This window comes from Muntiacus reevesi, chromosome 1 (assembly GCF_963930625.1).
Source record: "Muntiacus reevesi chromosome 1, mMunRee1.1, whole genome shotgun sequence".
NCBI classification, from domain to species: Eukaryota; Metazoa; Chordata; class Mammalia; order Artiodactyla; family Cervidae; genus Muntiacus; species Muntiacus reevesi.
Genome location: NC_089249.1, coordinates 147,891,758 through 147,911,991, shown reverse-complemented (window position 1 = coordinate 147,911,991; position 20,234 = coordinate 147,891,758). Strand labels below are relative to the sequence as shown.

General features: G+C 41.4%; 1 protein-coding gene across 3 annotated transcripts in view; it reads right to left on the bottom strand.

Annotated features, from left to right (window-relative positions):
* DAB1 (DAB adaptor protein 1) overlaps positions 1 to 20,234 on the bottom strand; it is a 455,006-nt gene that overhangs the window by 283,032 nt on the left and 151,740 nt on the right. For all 3 annotated transcript variants that reach the window (XM_065928927.1, XM_065928932.1, XM_065928937.1), the window contains exon 2: positions 18,554 to 18,756. In XM_065928927.1, the coding sequence (XP_065784999.1) occupies positions 18,554 to 18,620 (67 nt within the window). In that variant the 5' untranslated portion in view covers positions 18,621 to 18,756. The remainder of the gene's footprint in view (positions 1 to 18,553; positions 18,757 to 20,234) is intronic.

Sequence of the window (20,234 nt, the reverse complement as noted above, 5' to 3'; positions counted from 1 at the left end):
GAAGGAACAAATCAATAAAGCTGGCCACGAGCACAGTGACCAAGGAAAGCCTGCTGCAGGGAGGGAGAAGCAGGAAATAGAACTGAAAAAGGCAAGAACAGCTCTGGAGAGATGGAAAGGGGACGTGCCAGTGTCTGCCTTCTGAGGGTGGGCCTTGAGCCCTCAGGATGCCCAGCCTTCCAGGTTGCTTCTTTTGTGAGTAGGTTCTGTTCCAAGCAACAGCGATTCTGCGGGAGGCCAAGGTGAAGGCTGAGCAGGGAGCTGTGAACTAGCACGGCGAGCTTGGCGCTTGGAGACCAACAGGTGACACCGGATGCTCAGCTGTGACTTCCTCGGAGGCAGGCAGGGGGCAGACGGCATCTCTCTGCCACCAGCAGCACCTCCAGCACAGAGCTAGGCAGCAATGGACACACACACACACACACACACGTACACACACACACATGAGCACACACGCACACATGGCCGTGCACAGCCTACCCCTCAAAACCTTATGGTCCCAACAATCAGCCATGATACATGGGCTTCAGTTTTCTCATGGTCAGAAGAGCAGCAAGCTAGAGTGTGTGTATGTGTGCGCGCACACACACATACACACACAATGTATGTGCTGACATTTACATATATGATTTCATTTGGTTTGAATTATCTCCCCCAGAGATGAGTCCTATCACTCCCCTTTTACATATGAATAGTGAGGCTTAAAGATTTAGAAGTTGCCCAAGGTCACATAGGGTTTCCTGGTAAGTCAGCTGGTAAAGAATCCGCCTGCAATGCAGGAGACATGGGGTTCAATTCCTGGATTGGGAAAATCCCCTGGAGAAGGGAACGGCTGCCCATTCCAGTATTCTGGCCTGGAGAATTCCATGGACTGTACAGTCCATGGGGTCACAGAGTCAGATGCAACTGAGTGACTTTCACTTTCAAGGTCACATAACTTAACAAATAGAAAGAGGTGTGACTAGTCACTTTGTAATTCTGAAGACATTAACACAATCACTGGGCTATATGTAAAGAACACATGCCTCACAGGTTGTGAAGGCCGATGGAGCTGACTTAAGTAAGGCCCTGTGCACACCAGCCGTCAGCAAGATGTTCAAGAAATGTGACCTCCAGGCCTTCATGGCCAGGGGGAACAGTGCAGGGTGGGACAGCCACTCTCCTTTTGTGTGCAGGAAGAATGCTAGGTACTGAGAAGGTTTTCTTCTCAGGTTGTTAACCAAATAGTTGCTATAGATGCCCTCTTTTGGTCCTTGCAGGCTGTGAAAGGACAGAATGTTCTGCAACTTGTTGGATTAACTGGCCAGAGAATCTAGGACCCTGATCTCATTGAGCTTCACCTGCGACCCCACAGTTGCCCACCTCTATCTGAGAATAGTGTGACCTGGGGAGAGGACTCTGAATGGCTGGTTTGCACCAAATGGCAGCAAGTTGAAGAAGTCACAGGGAACATCTGATAACAACGTATCACACTTAGGCTTTATGAGTATCAGTTTGGTGCCAAGAGGGGGCCATGAGGACGCATCTTGCAGACCACCAGTGGCAGGGAAGAAAATAACCTGGTGCCCCAGTTGCTGCACTTAGAAATTCACTATAGAGAACAATATGGAGGTTCCTTTAAAAACTAAAACTAGAGCTGCTCTATTAACCAAGAATCCCACTCCTGGACGTATAACCAGAGAAAATCATAATTTGAAAAGATCTAGGCACCCTAATGTTCACTGCAGGATTATTCACAATAGCCAAGACATGGAAACAACCATCAGCAGATGAATGGATAAAGATATGGTACATGTATACAACGGAATATTACTCAGTCATAACATAAAGAATGAAATGATGCCATTTGCAGCAACAAAGATGGACCTAGAGATTATCATACTAAGTGAAGTAATTCAGACAAAGACAAACACGATGTAATATCACTTATATGTGTAAACTAAAAAAGATATAAATTAACTTATTTATAAAACGGAAATAGACTCACAGACATAAAAAATAAACCGTACTTACCAAAAGGGAAAGGTGGCGGGGGAATAAATTAGGAGGATGGGATCAACATATACACACTACTATACATAAGATAGATGATCCTTGGAAGAAAAGCTATGACCAACCTAGACAGCATATAAAAAGCAGAGACATTACTTTGCTGACAAAGGTCCATCAAGTCAAAGCTATGGCTTTTCCAGTCATGTATGGATGTGAGGGACCATAAAGAAAGCTGAGCACTGTAGAATTGATGCTTTTGAACTGTGGTGTTGGAGAAGACTTTTGAGAGTCCCTTGGACTGCAAGGAGATTAAACCAGTCAATCCTAAAGGAAATGAGTCCTGAATATTCATTGGAAGGACTGATGCTGAAGCTGAAACTCCAATTCTTTGGCCACCTGATGCGAAGAACTGACTCACTTGAAAAGAACCTGATGCTTGGAAAGATTGAAGGCAGGAGAAGGAGATGACAGAGGATGAGACAGTTGGATGGCATCACTGACTTGATGGACATGAGTTTGAGCAAGCTCTGGGAGTTGGTGATGGACAGGGAAGCCTGGCGTGCTGCAATCCATGGGGTCACAAAGAGTCAGACAAGATTGAGAGACTGAACTGAATCAACAAGGACCTACTGTACAGCACAAGGAACTCTACTCAATGTTCTGCAATAACCTATATGGGAAAATAATCTGACAAATAGATATACGCATATATATAACTGAATCACTTTGCTAAATGCCTGAAATCTACATGACACTGCAAATCAACTATAGTGCAATATAAAATAAAAATCAGAAAGAGAAAAAAATCCATCTGCACCAAGATTATGCTTCCCACAAGCTGTTCCCAGCCAAAAAATAGATCATAGCAGGAATACTCTGGCCAACCCATTCCCAGGAGATACAGGATTCCTCTGATGAGCAACTTTGGCTCAATGACTCTACAAAGACCTTGTTGATGTCTAAGATGCTTCCACCCATCCTATCTTTCTTTCTTTCCTCTTTGTTTCATTTAGGGTCAAACCTGCATTTACGGTCTTTTGGCTCCCTTAGCCTCTTCTGGCTCCCTCTCTCTTTTTTTGTTCCCCAGGCACAAGGAAATCTCCTCATGGCCCCATATCCTCACCTCCCATGTCTGACTGGAATCCTACAAGCTCTTGACTCCACCAGCTGCTGCTGACACTGTAGCCTGGTGGTGAGCTGAGACTGCAAGGAGGAACTTCAGGCTCCTGCTGCAAATGGAAATGCCTGACACAACAGATGCCCTGGGACCATTTGTTAAAGGTGGGCCCTCTCGATGTAAATCTTACTTCACGGATTCCCATCACTGAAGTTCCTGGGTACCACAGGTTATTTTCTGAAATGTACCAACCTCTGCAGCTGGCTTTAGAAGGATTTTAGAGATGATTTGCCCCATCAAGACAGATAATCCTTCAACTCTGAAATGGAAGATCATAATGCTTTTGCCAATCTACTCTGATCCCAGAGAAAATGGACCGATAAAAGAAGATGATTTCAAGGTTTAAAGCTACCCCATCAAAGGCAACCTGCTCAAAATTAAAACTCAGCAAGGCATAGTGAGATGACTTTTCAGCCTGTCATTCTTAGAAAATAGAGATACTAAATAGGTCCCCAATTTTCTTAGTGAAATAAAATTTTCTTTACTGAAAATAAAAATAGAAACTAGTGTGGTGGGCAGAGCTCTAACTGGAAGCAGGAGTTGCATCACTCACTCAGTTTTGGGCCTTGAGCAATTTGCCTCCCATGAAATGTCAGTTTCCCCCTTCAGAAAACAATCTATTATTATTTAGAATGAGTTACAGTAAGCAAAAGATACAACAATCCTTAGTACAGAGTAAGTGTTCAATAAATATTAGCTATCACAATATCAATAACAGTGTCATGATCATTGGTTTATCATAAAGATTAACTGAGATTAAGAGTATTTGGCATATTTCAGGCCCTGGGCAAATGTTTATTTTCTCTGAATCTAAACCATGAGTTTCAATACTTAAAAAAAAGAAAAGTGACTAATGGAAATTTCTTCTTTAAGAGGCAGAGGAGGAGAAGGAGGAAGAAAAGAGCTAATATTTAAGATCTGGTATAGGGTGTTTTTCTTCATTTCCTTTCAAGATCTTTATTGCCTTTTTTGTTTGATTGCAAGCAGTTCTGATTCTCCTGATAGATATGTGTGCTGTGCTCTCAAAAAGATAAAAAGGGAGAACATAAAACTATGTACACACAAACAATGATGGATGCCAAGGACAGAAAATTTCCAGTAGACCTGGTCTATAAATTGTCATTTAAATTTGCAATTTAAAAACACTGTCTGACTTTTTGATTTAGCTGACTGTATATGAGAGACAAATAATGGAATCCTAATAAGCAAGGTTTAAATGACATCTCCAGTCTCCCAGACAGAGAGGGCGATGGAAGAATTCTAAGAAGAGAAAATAAATCTACCAAGAATAGGAAAGACGACCAGAACTAAATAGTTGCACTAATCACTTGATGACAGATACCAGGAAAATGTATTTTTGACTGCTTAAAATTCGAATCCTTAACAGATGAAAGCTAGGCTATCAGCTGAAAAACTCTAAAGTCATTGTGAGGGGACAAGGCTGCGCTTGGTTTTTACATTTCATCACATTAAAATAGATGAACCAAAAAATCAAGGCACCAGGACAAGGTATTAAAGTTGATAAGCTGAGGTTAAAAGATTTGAACGGCAAAAGCGCTAGAGCTCAGAGGCTTCCATTGGCAAAGCTCAATGCCAAGGTTGTACCAGAATAGCGGCCCACACTGGTGGCCCTCCTACAAAGGGAAGCCCACCCCAAAATCTCTCATTTTCTTCTCACTGTAGGAAATGAGTTACCATCTTCCCAAGGCCACAAAATACAGAAGACAAACACTGCATCAGCTGAAGGAGGAAAAGCAAAATGAATCACTAGCTACTGAATACAGTTCTCTATATGCCCCAACTTCAGCAAGATTTGGCAAAGTTGGGAATGGACCACTGAAGAACGGCAACAGTGACAGAAGGCTTGGGAGAGAGATTTCCTGAGTAAAAGCTAAAGAAAACGAGATCACTTGGGATTTTTGTAAATGCCGATTGTCAAAAGTTTATAACATGACATGAAACAGCTTAAAATGTAAGGTTTAGTGAAAAGGCATGGAATTAAATACGCAGGAGGATCAAACTAGAAGGTATGTGCTTGCAGGCTTGTGTGTACACACTTTTATGCAGAAAAACTAAAAAACTAAAAAGGCTGAAAAGATATACACCTGAGTGTTAACTGCTTTCACTCAACGCTAGGATACAACTTCAGAATCCTCTACACAGTGCTCCAAGCAGCCATTAAAATTGACTGGCATTGGCGAATTACACAAAATCCATTTGCAATCTATAACTCTGATAGCAGAAGGAGAAGCTAATAATAAGCTAATAATAAGGAATCATTATTTTAAAACATCAAAGGAAAACTAATGGAATATAAATTACTGATTCTAGTAAAATGTAGGCCAAAGGCCAAAGAATTACCTCTAATATAGGCTGCTCTATTGTTCAACACACACTTAATGAGCACATACTATGTACCTGGTCCTACGCATAACAGGAAATGAATAGAATATGTGTGTATCTTGAAGGAGATTTTACTCAAGAAGAAGGGGGAGCAAGTTGCTGCCCAGTGAGATGTCTGATCTGCTGGCCTTCTTTTCACTGGAAGACAGAGTAGGATTTATTTTTCGCAACTGGAGACTTAAATCTAATAGATAGATAATGTCTGTAATAATAGGAGATATTTCACAAAGCATTCATTGAATAAAAAAAAAGAAATCTGAGCTCCAAGAATCTTTATTTAAATCTCACAAACCCTGGGAAGTCCTTGGAAACCTGGTTATCTCTGTTTTGGGATTTTAACTTAACTCCAGTGGACTATAATTGCTTCTCAGTTGTCTGTCTTTCATATTAGATTCTAGGTTCTTTAAGCCAGGGACTTGTTGACAATCTTCTTCTGTGGCCAGCACTCTGCCTGGCTTTAGAAAAAGCGCACAAATGGAACGAAGGGAAGAAGGCAAGAAAGAGAGAGGGGAGGGAAAAAGAAAGGAAGGAACTCAAAGACCTCCCATCTCACCCTGTAGGTCATCACAGAGCATCAACCAGAGCTCTCTGTGCCGAATCCAAAGTCTTGACCTAACTAGCATGTCCTAAACATCTGCTCTGTACTAAAGATGACAGCAGGCACCTTCTCACACACACCTCATTTAGCTGCTTCGCCCACTATTTTGAACTCCAGCCAGAATGTTACAAAGCACATAGAATTGGCAATCAGACTGCTGAGGTTCAAATCCTCACTTTGCTGGCTTCCAGCCTTGGACAGGCTACCGAATCTCTATGACTCCTGGTTTCTACATATGCATGTGAAATGTGAAAATAAAATGAGATTAAATATTTAACATGCTGTGCACACCATTTTCTTCCCCCTATAAAAACAGCTTTATTTCCTACAAACTTATATCCCTTCTACTATTTAATTAGAGCCTCAGCCTGATCAAAAGTCACAGGATACTCAAGTAAGACAGCAGGCACACGTCTTGCAAAGCTTAGGAAGCAAGGGCTAAAAGCGACCTGAGAGTTACACATTTCCCATCTGCCATTAAGCATCAAACTACCTTTCCTAAGTCCAGCCTGACTCCAGCACTCATGGCTATCCATCACGGCATCATTGCCATGTCCATCGTCTTTAGCACACGCTTCCATATCGCTGTTAATAAAGGATGTGGGGATAATCATTTCCCCAATGATAGGGGTCCTGATCCTTTTTTAGGATCACATAATAAGAACATTTTTCATTGTTGGAGATAATTCCCCTTCCCGGGCACATTTGTCAAAGGCAGTTTCCAACAGTCCCGTACATCATCCTGAAATACATGATAAGATTCAGGTCTGCTATTCATCATCCGCTGGGCTTCTTCCAATGTGAGTTCCTGCATGGCTTTTCTTGTCTCTGGTTTAACAATTGGAATGCATGTTCTTCCTAGAGCAGCAGTGCCAGTCAGGGAAGGTTGAAAGACTGAAGTGACCACACTTCCCAGGTAGAAGGAAGTGAAATCTCTAATGTTGGTATAGAAACTCTTTATAAAAGTAAACTGCATATGTCACCACTGCTTTGCAAGAGCAACCAGACCCCTAGGAAATGAGCTTGCACTGAGGTTCTATTCAATGACCATCGTGGAGAAAACAGAATATATCAAAAAGGTCCTGTGCTCTGGATCATTTAGACCTGAGTTTAAAATGCCCACTCTTCCATTCACATGAGTGATGCTGAACAAACTTTGAACTTATCTGAGTATGTTTATTCACCTGAAAAATGGAAGCACTACCGACTTCATAAATCTTTTGGATTCTCATTGCATTCTCTGCCTGTATTGAGTAGTCAACTAATTAATGCCATTTCCCATTTCCCTCACTGGGAATTCTTTAATAATTCTCTTCCTCTCAACTTTGAGAGGATAAAATGATGCACAAGACACAGTCCCCTCTATCAATCCAGCAAGGAAGAGAAGTCTGTAAGTGAAATGTTAATAGATGAAAGAAAGGAAGGAGAGCTACATCTAAATAAAAAATGTTCTAAAATGGTATGCTGAGAATCATGGAGAAAGGAAGGCTGAATTACATGGGAGGAGGGGGATGCCATCTAGCTGGGTCTCGGAGGATCAGATGAACCTTGAAAGCAGACAAGAGAAGGGGATTTTTCCCAGATTGAAAAGGAGAGCTGCTGCAGCAAACTCAAGCATGTTTAGGAGGTTCAAGCAGGTCACTCTGTTCAGAATGTGCCAGGTACACGTAAGGCGCATGCAATACTTGCTAAATGGATGCGTGAGACAGAACCACACGGCTCTTCAGAGCATCGATTTTGAGATTACAGCACTCATTCTGTCTCCCTTCTCCTACTTCTGTTTTCTCCCCCTGTAAACATGAGATTTCAAATAAGGAGCTACCTGAAGGGGTTATTCTGCAAGAGAAAATATATATAAAGGCTTGAATACCTTGCTGTTATTCTGTAATTGTGGGCAGAGAGTATTTACCTTCATCACCATCATCCTTATTAGTATTTCTGATGTGGGGATGCCCACTGGGAGGTAAACTGAGCCAACAATACTATTCACAGAACTGGGGCATCTGCAAAATCAGAGCGCCTGTTTCTTTCCTTTTTTATTTTATTTTATTTTATTAGTTGGAGGCTAATTACTTCACAACATTTCAGTCGCCTGTTTCAAATTCAGATCCTAAAATGTATTTTGATTTATATGCAGTCAAAATCCTTCAAGTACACCTCATCTTCAACTCTGTGAAAACTGGAAAACATCTGGGAAGCCTGGACTCTCTGGCATCCTCCTAAAGAAAGCAAAATGTTTTCTTCTCAGCTTCTAGAGCCCTTATAGGTAGCAACCTTTCACACACCACAGTCACAAGGGGTAAAGTGCCAGGGCTTCTACGCTCTGCTAACTCCCTTTCTGCCTCCACCACATGGTCTACCATCACTCCTTTCTGCCGCCGAGGCCGTCTCAGCCCAATGGTGTGGCTACTGGAATCTGTAGGAAGATGTCTTTCAGTGTAAGTATCGCTTGGACATTAACAAGAGGACACTCATTCAGTAGGGAGAAGTTCAGTCCACTGTTCAGCACAGGGACAGGCTCTGGGATCAGAGAGATCAAGGTGCAAATGTGTCCCTAACATGTCACATGCTGTGTGATCTCAAGCAAGTTGTTCACCAATCTGAGCCTGAGCTGCTTCTCATGAAATAAGGTTTCAAGCTTAAATGAGACATCTCCACTCCACCCTCACCTCTCCCTTCGACCTACGGGTGCTCTCTTGATGGACTGGGCAGAAACATGCAATCCTGCAACATGCCGTACTCTGACCACCCCAGAAACTGTCACCATAGGATGGGGCTGCCCACATCCTGACACATGGGACCGTCTCTGTCTGCTCAGAATCCACGCAGATGATAACACCCATGCTCTGGGCCACTTACTGATTACCTGCGGAGATGAAGGCTCTCAGACACTGGGCAGGACTGTAACCTTACCTGACTCATAGAAATCGGAGGGCTCATATGAAGGGCTTTGTTCTTCCAAACGTCAAAATTCAAGCCCAGCCACTGCCAGAGGCAGCACACTGAGCTTAATGAAGCAGTGGGATGAACTAATATGGCAAATCTTATAGCTCTTACTACCAATCTGGCCCACATCACGCTGAATTATAGCACCAGACATGATTGGACACACACTGCAAAAGGGAGAGGTAGTTCACTGAATGGCAGGAATTTTCAATGCCACATAATAAGAATCTCTAGTGCAAGCTCTTCAGGGAGATGTTTATGGTTTTAAATTTTCTTTCTGCTTGTGCAAATCATTCTCCCCCACGCTTTATGATAATTAATTCAACAAACATCTAATGAATACCTACCAAGTTCCAAATGCTGTGCTGGGAACTCCTAGTTAGTGGCAGAGGCAGAGAAATAAAAAAGTATAAGAAAAATGTGGTAGATGTGATGATTTGAATAAATGAAGCATGCTATAAGAGCCTTAACAAATCAAGGCATGTGAGGCTTTTTTAGTCCTATGTTCGTTCATTCACTTATTCATTCAACAAAGCTGCATACCTACATCTTCCGACACTGTGCTTAGTGGTAAAAGTGAAGTTAGGAGCTTGCCTAATGGCTCAGTGGTAAAGAATCTGCCTGCCAGTGCAGGAGAAATGGGTTTGATCCCTGGTAAGAGAAGATCCCATGTGCCATGGAGCAACTAAGCCCAGTCACCACAGCTATTGAGCATGTGCTCTAGAGCCTGGGAAACACAGCTCCGGCAGCCCAGTACCCTGGAGACCATGCTCTACAACAAGAGAAGCCTCCACAATGAAAGCTTGAGCACTGCAACTAGAGTAGCTCCCTACTGCTCACAACGGGAGAAGAGCCTGCTGCAACAAAGACCCAGCACATCCAAAAATAAATAAAATTTCAAAATTATTATTATTCTTTTTAAACTGAAGCCAGATATAGTCCCTGCACTCACAGAACTCCCAGCCTAGTGAGGGATAAACAGGAACTAAAAGATGATTAAAACAAGATGGGCAAAATGAAGTGCTTTGTGAGCACACAGACTGGTCATGATCACAACTGGGGATCTCATTGGGTGGGTTGCAATGGGTTCCCCGAACATTTCCGGGGATGTAATAGCTAACTTGAAGCTAAAGCAGAAGTGGAGTTGCTTTGAAGAGAATTATTTTTAAGTAACTATTCCTGGAAGAAGAAAAAACATTTGCAAAATTCCAAATGTGAAATATACCATGGTACGATCAGGAGACAGAAATGAATTCAGTTAAGCTAGGGAGTGGAGTATCATTCTGGAAGAATAGTGAGGGATGTGACTGGAAAGATAAGAAGGGGACAGGCCAGGCAGGGCTTCCTTGAAGCCCCAATAAACCTCATGGACTTTATCCTGAGGGCAGTGGGGACCGTTTGCAGAAGGGTCTGAAGCAAAGGTCAGAACTGATCAGATCTTCCCATTAGTGAGCAGTGTCAGGAAGAGCTTGGAGATGGATGATTCTGAAAACCCGAGGACCACTCAGGAGGGTGATGGGATGATCTGGATGACAGATGAAGGCAGCCCAAACTATCCTGAGGAGAGGGGCAGTGTGGGGAGAGAGGATGAGTGGACTTGAGAGATATTTAGGAGGTTGCAGGAACTAATATCATTGATTAATTCATCGAGGGCACTTGGAAGCTCAAAGTGTCAAGGACGATGGGTCTGTCAAATGGTTGTTGGGTTCTGAAGGATGACCAAGAGTCAGTCCAGAGAACAGGGTGAGAAAGATGATCCAAGTAAGGGAGCGGCATGCATGAAAGTCGCAGAAGTGTGTCCTGAGACCAGGGTTCATGATGGTGCAGGGTGGGGAGAGAAAAGGGACAGAGAGACACGGACCAGGCCTCAGAAGGCTGGCTTGCTGCTCTGCCTGCTGCAGCTTGCTCTGCTGGGGTTGTAAAGTATGTTCACGGAGAAGAGCAGGTGTGCAGCGGGATTTGAAGAAAACCAACTTTCTAAAGAAACCAGTCAGAACAAAGTCACCAATGAAGCCAGAAACGAATTTGTCTTCAGGGAATGGCCACAGTGAGTGAGGTGTCCTGTAATAAGTTCAAGGCCATGTGCTTGTGGGGAAGACAGAAGTCTCTGCCTACCACATGTAACGTGATGCAGCAGTCTTTCCATAAAAACTAGACTTCCGGACTCAAAATGGTGTTTCCTCCCTCTCAAACTCTTTAGCCCAAGAACTTCATGGACCAACCCCAGAGAAATGTATGTTGTCTTGCTACTAAATCCTTGATGCTGAATTTTCAAAGCCTGTAAATCACACCACCAGTAGACAGTGATGAGCTCACCCTGAGAAAACAGAATGGTGCCATAAATTGACTTGAGGAGGCTAACCTGTTTCTATGTCCATCCCCCCAAAAGAATGTAGCCCTTTTTCACATTTCCCACCTTCCACATCAAAGCACAGGGCCAACACGTGCGTTTGGAGGCCACTACTTACACATCAAATTTTTAGTGCATTCCAGCCAGTGGAGACAAGCTATATGACCTTGGGCAAGTCCCGTGATCTCTCTGAATATTATTTTCTTATGTGTTCCATGGGGCAATGTAAGGTCTGGGCTCACAGGGGACAATTTATCTAAAAAGGCTAGCATGCAGGAAGCACATGAGAAATGATGGCTATTAATGAATGCAGCTTGACAACACGGCCCATTTTCCTTTGTATTTCCTGTCTACCTTCCCAGTTATTCTTGGAAAAAGCATCCTTTTGAAGACAGACCAGTAGGTTTTTTTCACTGCCTGATTACCCCCATGCACCTCTGGAGTAAAAGGTACCTTCTACCTCTTTTTATATCCTGCAGCACTAAGAAAAAGGTCACCTTTCAGACAGGCAGCTGGGGGTCCGAGGGGAAAGGGGAAATTCCCTTATCTTGAGTCTGTATAGAGAGAGCTGTATTAAGCGTTCTATGTATTTTTGACTCATAAAATATTCGTTACAACACTTTGAGACAGGTATTTGAGACCTCTATTTTAAGATGAAGGAACTGAGTCTTGAAACCATTAAGCAGTTAGCCTGAGATATACCTATAGTAAAGGTGCTGAGCCTTGATGCATATTCCAGTCTAACTGATTCTAAAGCATAAGCTCTTCCAGCAGGCTTCAAAACAAAAGAAGGAGCAAACACACCAAGAGCTTAATCCTAAGAAGGGAAGTTGTTGAGAATCTGTAAACACAAGCAACACCATCCAGGGAGTTATTCCTGACTTCCAGCTCTGTCTCCGCCACTAACCAACTGAGTAATGACGGGCAAGTAAGCCATTCTTCTCTTGAGAACGCATCTTGAAAGAAGGCTCTTGTGGCCCCTGAACACTAATTCCTTCTAAACTTTCATGTACTTTCAGAGAAGTTATTCATGTTTTAATGTACATAGACATTTGGAGTATCATGTTACTTATATTAAGCTGAAATCCACTTGCTTTGGGTTAGGAAAGCAATGAAAAAAGTTTTCATAAAAATTTTCTTTAGTATGATAAAAATGCAGTATTTTAATTGGTAAATATAAATTGGAGTTAAAAATGAAACATAAAATTTATCAATAGTAACAGATGGAGATGAAGAAAAGTAGCAACATGGAAAAAAATGCATGTGTGTATATATATATATACACATATATGTATATATATATATATTCCCCCCCCCCCCTTCTGAAGGACACATGCATGTGTGCATGCTCAGTTAGGTCCTATTTGTGACCCCATGGACTGTAGCCTGCCAGGCTCCTCTGTCCATGAGATTTCCCAGGCAAGAATATTCGAGTGGGTTGCCATTTCCTCCTCTAGGGGATCTTCCTGACCCAGGGATCAAAACTGCATCTTCTGCACTGCAGGCGGATTCTTTACCACTGAGCCACAAGGATGAGGCCCACAGAAATCAGAAGGGCCTCCTCTCAGATAGAAGTTCTTGGACTATATGTACTGGCTGGAGTCCAAATCTCCTTCTCCAGTGTTTCTGTCCCCGCGCTCCACCTCCAGAACACTAAGCTTCCGCTGGGCTCATGGCTAGGGCTGGATAAACATTTGCAGACAAAGTAATTAATTAAGTATGCCTCTTCTACATGTCACACTTGGCGAATATAAGTTCTGCATCCACTGAGTGCGTGTGGAAAGTAAAGCTCAAAGTGTGGAAGTGACTTGCCGGAGGTGAACAACTAGAGAGTGGGAGGCCTGGGGTACAAACACAAATTCAAGGTCTTGATGACCCCAAGTCTGCCTCCCTGCAGGATAAAAGCAGCAGACAGAAGCGATGAAATAGCAGCTCTGCTTGCACCAAACGGCTGGTAAAATGATTTTCCAAATTTACTCTCCCAAGGTCCTAAGGACCAGTGGGATAATAAGTATGAAAGTTTATGAGCTCCTAAGTGGTAAGCCAGTTATTACTAACAGAGTTCTTTCCCAGGACTCACCAATCAGTGGAGAGGGATTAGGACCCTGAGCATGCTGTTCCTGAAACCATTCCTTCACCTCAACCGACAGAAATTTTCTAAGAAACCTCCCAAAAGTCTACACAGCTACTGAGGCACGCAGCTAGGGTTCAAACACAGTTTGGGAGGAAATAATCAGGTGGCATGCTGCTGTGTCATTGTTGTTCACTAATTATCCTTGAGTGAAAGTGAAGTCGCTCAGTTGTATACGACTCTTTGCGACCCCATGGACTGTAGCCTACCTGGCTCCTCCATCCATGGGATTTTCCAGGCAAGAGTACTGGAGTGGGTTGCCATTTATCCTTGAGTAGAACTCCACAATAAATATAAGGAAAGTGATTAAGTTTATGTCCAAGTATTTCTAGAAAATAAGGAGAGAATACTAAACCGTGATCTCAGAAGGAAGAGTGACAAAAAAGCTAACCCTGACCATATTGCAGATCCCAAGCTGGCCCTTTATCCAAGATAATTTCACTCACCTTTCCGATAACAAGCAGAGTAGTAATACCCAACCCCCTCCCCCTACACACACACTGGAATCACACACTTAAAGACAAGGGTCAAGGGGGCTAAATTCTGGTTACACAACAGATAAGAACAAGAGTTATAGAGGAAAAACCAGGTCTGCTGAACTCCACAGTTAGTGCTCTTCCACGACAGCAAGCTGCCAGATGGTGCTGACATAAATCGCCCCCAGATATGTCTGTTAATGCTGGGACCCACTCCTCTACCACAGGCTTCCACTGGGTGTCCTAAGGCCAGGATGACCACAAACGGTGTCAGCTGATCCTCTCCCTCTGATGGCAGATAATGAACCTGAAAATATACATTCTTTCTCTTTGGTCCTCCATCAAATTCCACTCCCAGAATAGGCACCTTTGACAAGCTGTATGTGTAGTGACACAACCCAATAAAAATGAAATGAAGGAAACAACTTTATTTCTCACTACTTTCATCCCCTCCTTATTTGAACTATGAATACTCTAGTTGCATCTCATACATGGCCTGTCTAGGAACTCATTTTGTGGTGAAATATGCTCCGATGTGACTTGTTTGTGAATCTGTCTGCCTTACTTTCAACAACCTGGGTCAAAGAACTAGGGTGATAGGTTTTTGAAGAATTATTAACGGCCTCTTAACATTCTTTATGCCGCTCTTTGTCATGATAGATGTCTCACATTGTCAGGTGTTTTGTTTTTTTTTTTTAAGAAAGCAAAATGTCTGCCCCACCAACCACCTAAATCTTGCCAAGAAAAGAAAAACGTTTCTATTCTGTAATACCAAGCAGTAAAATGAGAAATACACTTATGACAGAATGTCAAATGATAAAGCAGGATGTAAAAATCATATGAACAGCATAATTTCAAGTACATATATTACGCAGGAAAGTAAGTTCAGAAGGAAGTAACTTAGAATGTTAATAAGTTATTTTTAATTTTTAGGATTATGCATGCCTATCTTTTCTAGCTTTCAGTAGTAGGCATCTATAACTTTTAAAAAGTCTGATGAAACTATTAAAAAGAAAAAATATTTATTGTTCATAAAGAAGTCTAAAATCATTGTGTTTCCTTACCACCAATGTCATTATGTAAGGTTATTAACTTTGACCTATGTCAGGCACAAAGATTGTTCAAGAAAAGAAAAATATGTACCAACCTTGCTGATGAATATAAATAACAAAATATTAAGCAAAATATCAAACTAAAACCACAGGGTACATAAAATATCATAAACAGAAGTGAAGGTTTAGAAAATCTATCAGTGAAATCCATGACTTATTGCTGATTTTAAACTAAAAGAAAAAATACATGTATAATCATTGAAATAAATATAGAAAAAGCATCATAAAATTCAACATGAAAATTCAAGATTTAAAAAATAATTCCTAGAAATGATAAATGAAGGGGAAGTAACAATGAATATTAAAAAAACTTAAATTTTATCACACTTACAGGTAATTTAAGGCATTTCCATTAATTTAAGAAAAAGTTAAGGATATCTACTGTCTACTAAATATCATATTAATGATTCTTTACAACCCCCCCCCCCCCTGACGCCGACTGTAGCCCACCAGGCTCCTTTGATGGAATTCTCCAGGAAAGAATAATAAGAGTGGGTTGCCAATCCCTTCTCCAGGGGATCTTCCCAACCCAAGAACTGAACCCAGGTCTCCTGCATTGCAGGCAAATTCCTTATCATCTGAGTCACCAGGAAAGTCTATTGTATTAACAGGCTGAGACAATGTAATAAAATAAGAAAAAGAACAAATATTTAAAGATTGAGAAGAAGCCTGAAACTTACTTATAAGGTTATATATTACTTCTTTAGAAAATCAAAGAGGAGTCATAGGAAAATATTAGTAAAAGGGTTTAGTAACACTATTATATTCAAGATTCAAGACCAATGAATATATAAACTACTTACTTCCTTTTAAAGTTCTACTTATTTTGGTCCAGCTAGCAACATTTCTTTAATGGAATACTTATACAATCTCATAGCTGAAAGTAAAGAACAGGAAATGAATTAACCCTATTACCAGCACATTCTTGTTCTCTCTTAAAATGTATATGTGTGCTTTCCTTGTGCCTTGGTACAGAAGCAGACAAGAATAAAAACTGCTTAACACTGGTTGCATAATTACAAATAATTGTAAAATCTTGTTCTGGACAAATCAGCTATATACTTTTTAAGATCCCCTTGGGAAAGCGAAAACAATGCGATGATTCTGATAAAGATGAGAAAGAAGAGGAGGATGGAATGGGAAAGGCAGAAGAGTAATAGGAAAAAGAAAGGAGAGGTGGGAAAGATGGAGAAAGATGAGAGGGAAAGAAGAGGATGAGAAGAAGAAAGGAGAAGAGGAGGGGGAAACGGGAAGAAGAGAAGAAGATTACAGATAAACTTCTTTGAGTTTTTAACATATGCCAAGTTCTATATTAAGTGTTTTATTTGCCTTATTTCAATTAATCTTCCTAGTGAGCCTTTGAGCTTTGTAATATTACATCTTCATTTTAAGGGAAAGGAAACTGAGTCTCAGAGAGGTGAAGTCACATGCTAAGGTCACACAGTTTGGAAGTAATATAGCAGAATCTGAATCCAGCTCTGCCTGCCCAGACTTCACAGTATTAGCCACTCACTAGAGGATACTCCTTGTACAGGTACTGTGTTGATTTTAGAGCTACTAAAGATGTGAAGATAAGGAGGAGTTCAAAAGGTCACCTTCACAGTCCCATTGCAAATCTTCAACTAAGCCAATGTTCCGAAAAACCTGAATCCTCTCTTTAGAATGCTGCAGGTTTTGTGTATTTAAATTAAGAATGAAAAGATATGCATTAAGTACAATTCTAATGCATTAAGCATTCAAGAGCATAAGTTTAGTGGAAAGGTTAAATTTGAAGCAAAAATATAACTTGTCAGTTTCCAGTGAGAAAGCATTTGAATTCTAGTACATACCGGGCTCTGCAATAATTTTTTTTCCATGTAGCAGTTCTCCTAAGACCTGTTCTCTCACTTGCTTTCCTTCTATTATTCTTATACCCTCATGCATAAAAAGCAAGGCTTATATTAGGTTTTAAAGGATAAAATAGACTTCTTCCAAAATACTTGTGTTTCAAATAAACATCTAAAGCAAAATTTATAGTCCTTCTTAGGGTTCTGACTGTCCAAGAACTGCATATATATTACATTTATGCCCTTTGCTTCCTACGGAGCATCAGACAGTGCCATCAGAAAACATGACTGGGCAGGCATGGCTATGCCTCAGACAAATCACCGCCTATACAAAGCAGCCAACGACAGCTTGTTTGCAGCCCCATGCTGTCAGATTTTAAGACTTGAGAGAGAGTTGTATTAATCCTCTTCCACGCAGTCTTAAAGACAAGGGAGGAAGAGAGATGGCACAGACACAAAACACACACCACACCACAGACACACACACGTATACACCAAGCAACAAGTTGCTTACACCTAATTATAACAAGGAGATATGGTCATAAAGTCATAGGAACAAATCCTCCAAAAATCATCAACAGCAATAGAATTATTTTATTATCACACTATGCATGCCAGTCTTCTCTACCAGATGCCTGTGCACCTCCTCTATGTCAGACACTTTCTAATTGTCGGGAGTTAAAAGGTGAACGAGAGATCCAGCTCTGAGGAGTGTATAGTACGGCTGTCCAGTGAAAATACAGGGTGTTTTTAAGCAAGTGAGGTACTAATAAAGTGCTAGTGAAACAACAAAAGAAGTAACCCAAGTTGGGGAGTAAGGAAAGACCCTCCAGGAGCCCTACTAAGCTCAACCCTGAAAAACAAGTTAGGAGAAGGTCAGTCTAAGAAAAAGTGGAGAGCAACAACCAGTTAGTGGGGCTTAACTGGTAGTCCACGTGCTCTCAAAATCTGGTCTCTGAAATCCCAGAAACTACATCATCTGAGAACTTGTTATAAATGCATCTTGGGCCCCACCCTACACCTAGTGAATCAAACACTCCAGGAACGAGACTCAGCAATCTGTGTTTTAACAAATCTTCTAGGTCATGCCTGCACACCTGGAGTTTGAGAATCACTGGTATTGGGCTGGTCAAAAAGTTTGTTCGTTCCATAAGATTTACAGAAAATCTGAACAAACTTTTTGACAAACCTAATATATTCAAAGGTAAACTACAAGACACAGAATGCCTGGAACGCAAACAGGGTTGGGTGGGGATGTGGTGCAGATTTAGGCAGTGATATTGCTAGAGGGATGGAGACAGAGGTAGAAGCCAGGTTAAGAAGGGCCTTGTATATTATGAAGATTTCTTTTTTTTTTGGATTTTACCCAGAGAAGGATGAGCCATTAAAACATGATACTGTGAACACAAAAGACACCAAATAATGCTGGTGACTGTAAAACTGTATGCAATCACAAAGACAGTACCAAACACTATTCCAAAGACTGAAAACCCACTCCTGCACAATAAGTAGCCATTGGGAAAGGAACAGATTGAGCCCTACCTTTCTTTTTGGAGTCTTTCTTGGCGCTGGTTTTCACAGCTACTTGAAGTTCTGTCTCAGTTGACATCCTACTAAATCCTTAGTCCACTTCACACAGATCCCGGGCCTTGGCCAGGCTCATTGAGGACTCCTCTTCAAGAAAATGACTCCTCCTTTCAGAAACGACACCCCGAGTTGCACATTTCATTCACTCCTTCCGAGCGCTGCAAATCAAAAGAAGAGAACACTCAGAATAACCACCCTGGTGAAGTCAGAAATTAGAAGGCCAAAAAGGAGCTGTCAAACATACAAAAACAGGAAAACCTTGGTCTCCATGTATAAACTGCCCACGTGGTTTCATTAAGTCATTGACAGGGCTCATATGCTCTCAAGCAAAGAGCTTGAGAGGCCTTATTTGCAAAAACTCAAACTAGAAAACACATAGTAGATCTTTAAAACACTGGACTTTCAAGAAAAGCAAAACTCAATGCTTTATTTTCCGTGTTTCTTATTGTCAAGCCTGTAAAACCACTCAGAAAATACAGCACAGGCACATTTCCTGAGCAGCCCCGTGGAGGCATTTCCAACAATAAGGCACCCATCCATCAGGCAAGCTTGATCAGAGCCTTGGCAGCTGAAGCAGATCATAGGGAAGTGACCTGTGGTCTGTCCCTCACGAGCAGGCATCAGAGGGGACATGCAGTTGACATACAATTGGGCTTCAAGGGTAAGGTGACAAATGGGGCTGAGAAACTTTCCAGCAAGCCAATTTTTATGTCAGCTTTTCCCCCCAGCTATATGAGCAGACAAGCATTTAATGTGGGGAGGAAGAGAAGAGGAAAAGGAGTAGGCAGACACACATTTCATCCTTCTTTCTGTAATAAATATGCATTGCACACTACTAGGTACTATTAAGTTCAGATACTGTGCTGGGAAGAGATAATAATGATAATAATACCACTTCAATTACGGCCAGTATTTACTATACATTTACTATATACTGTGCCCTCAGCTCCCGCTGCACATACATTATCTCATTTGATTTCATTTAAATTGAATGAATGTATTCCCAGTGTCAAGTCAACAATCTTTCCCAGTGACTCTCTATCTCTGATAGTTACATGTGAGAGTTCAGTTGAAAATAAACATTCAGGAGTTATCCATTTTAAAAGAATATTAAGATAAAGCTACTGGAAATGGATCTTCAAACTGTGCAGCCAATTCTTAGCTCCTGCAATAGATCTAGAACAGTTTAATCTGAAAAGGGTGACCCGGAATGCCAGTTTCAGCTGAATAAGAATAATAACCCAAGCCCCTTAATCATGCCAACTAAAGATGGCTTAACTAGAAAATGTTTAATGTAAAAGGCACACAAAAATTTAATAAGGCTTAAATATGGGGTTCACACCTTTATCCAAAGATATCTTATTTGCTTGTTGTTAACAAACTATTTTTTAACAAGGACAGTAGCCCTGAAAAGCATAGGACCTAAGACTGCAACTAAAGAAAATGGAATATTACTTTCCTAGAAAGGGGTACATGGAAAACTGTGTTGAAAATGAGCACTTTTCCCACCACTTCTGTGCCATCTATCTGTATGCCACTAAAGCCCTCATCTCCTTCCTAACCTCTTGCCCCCAAAAGACAACATTCCATAAGAGATGACAGAGTCACAAAATTTGGTCTTATAAGGGAATATAAT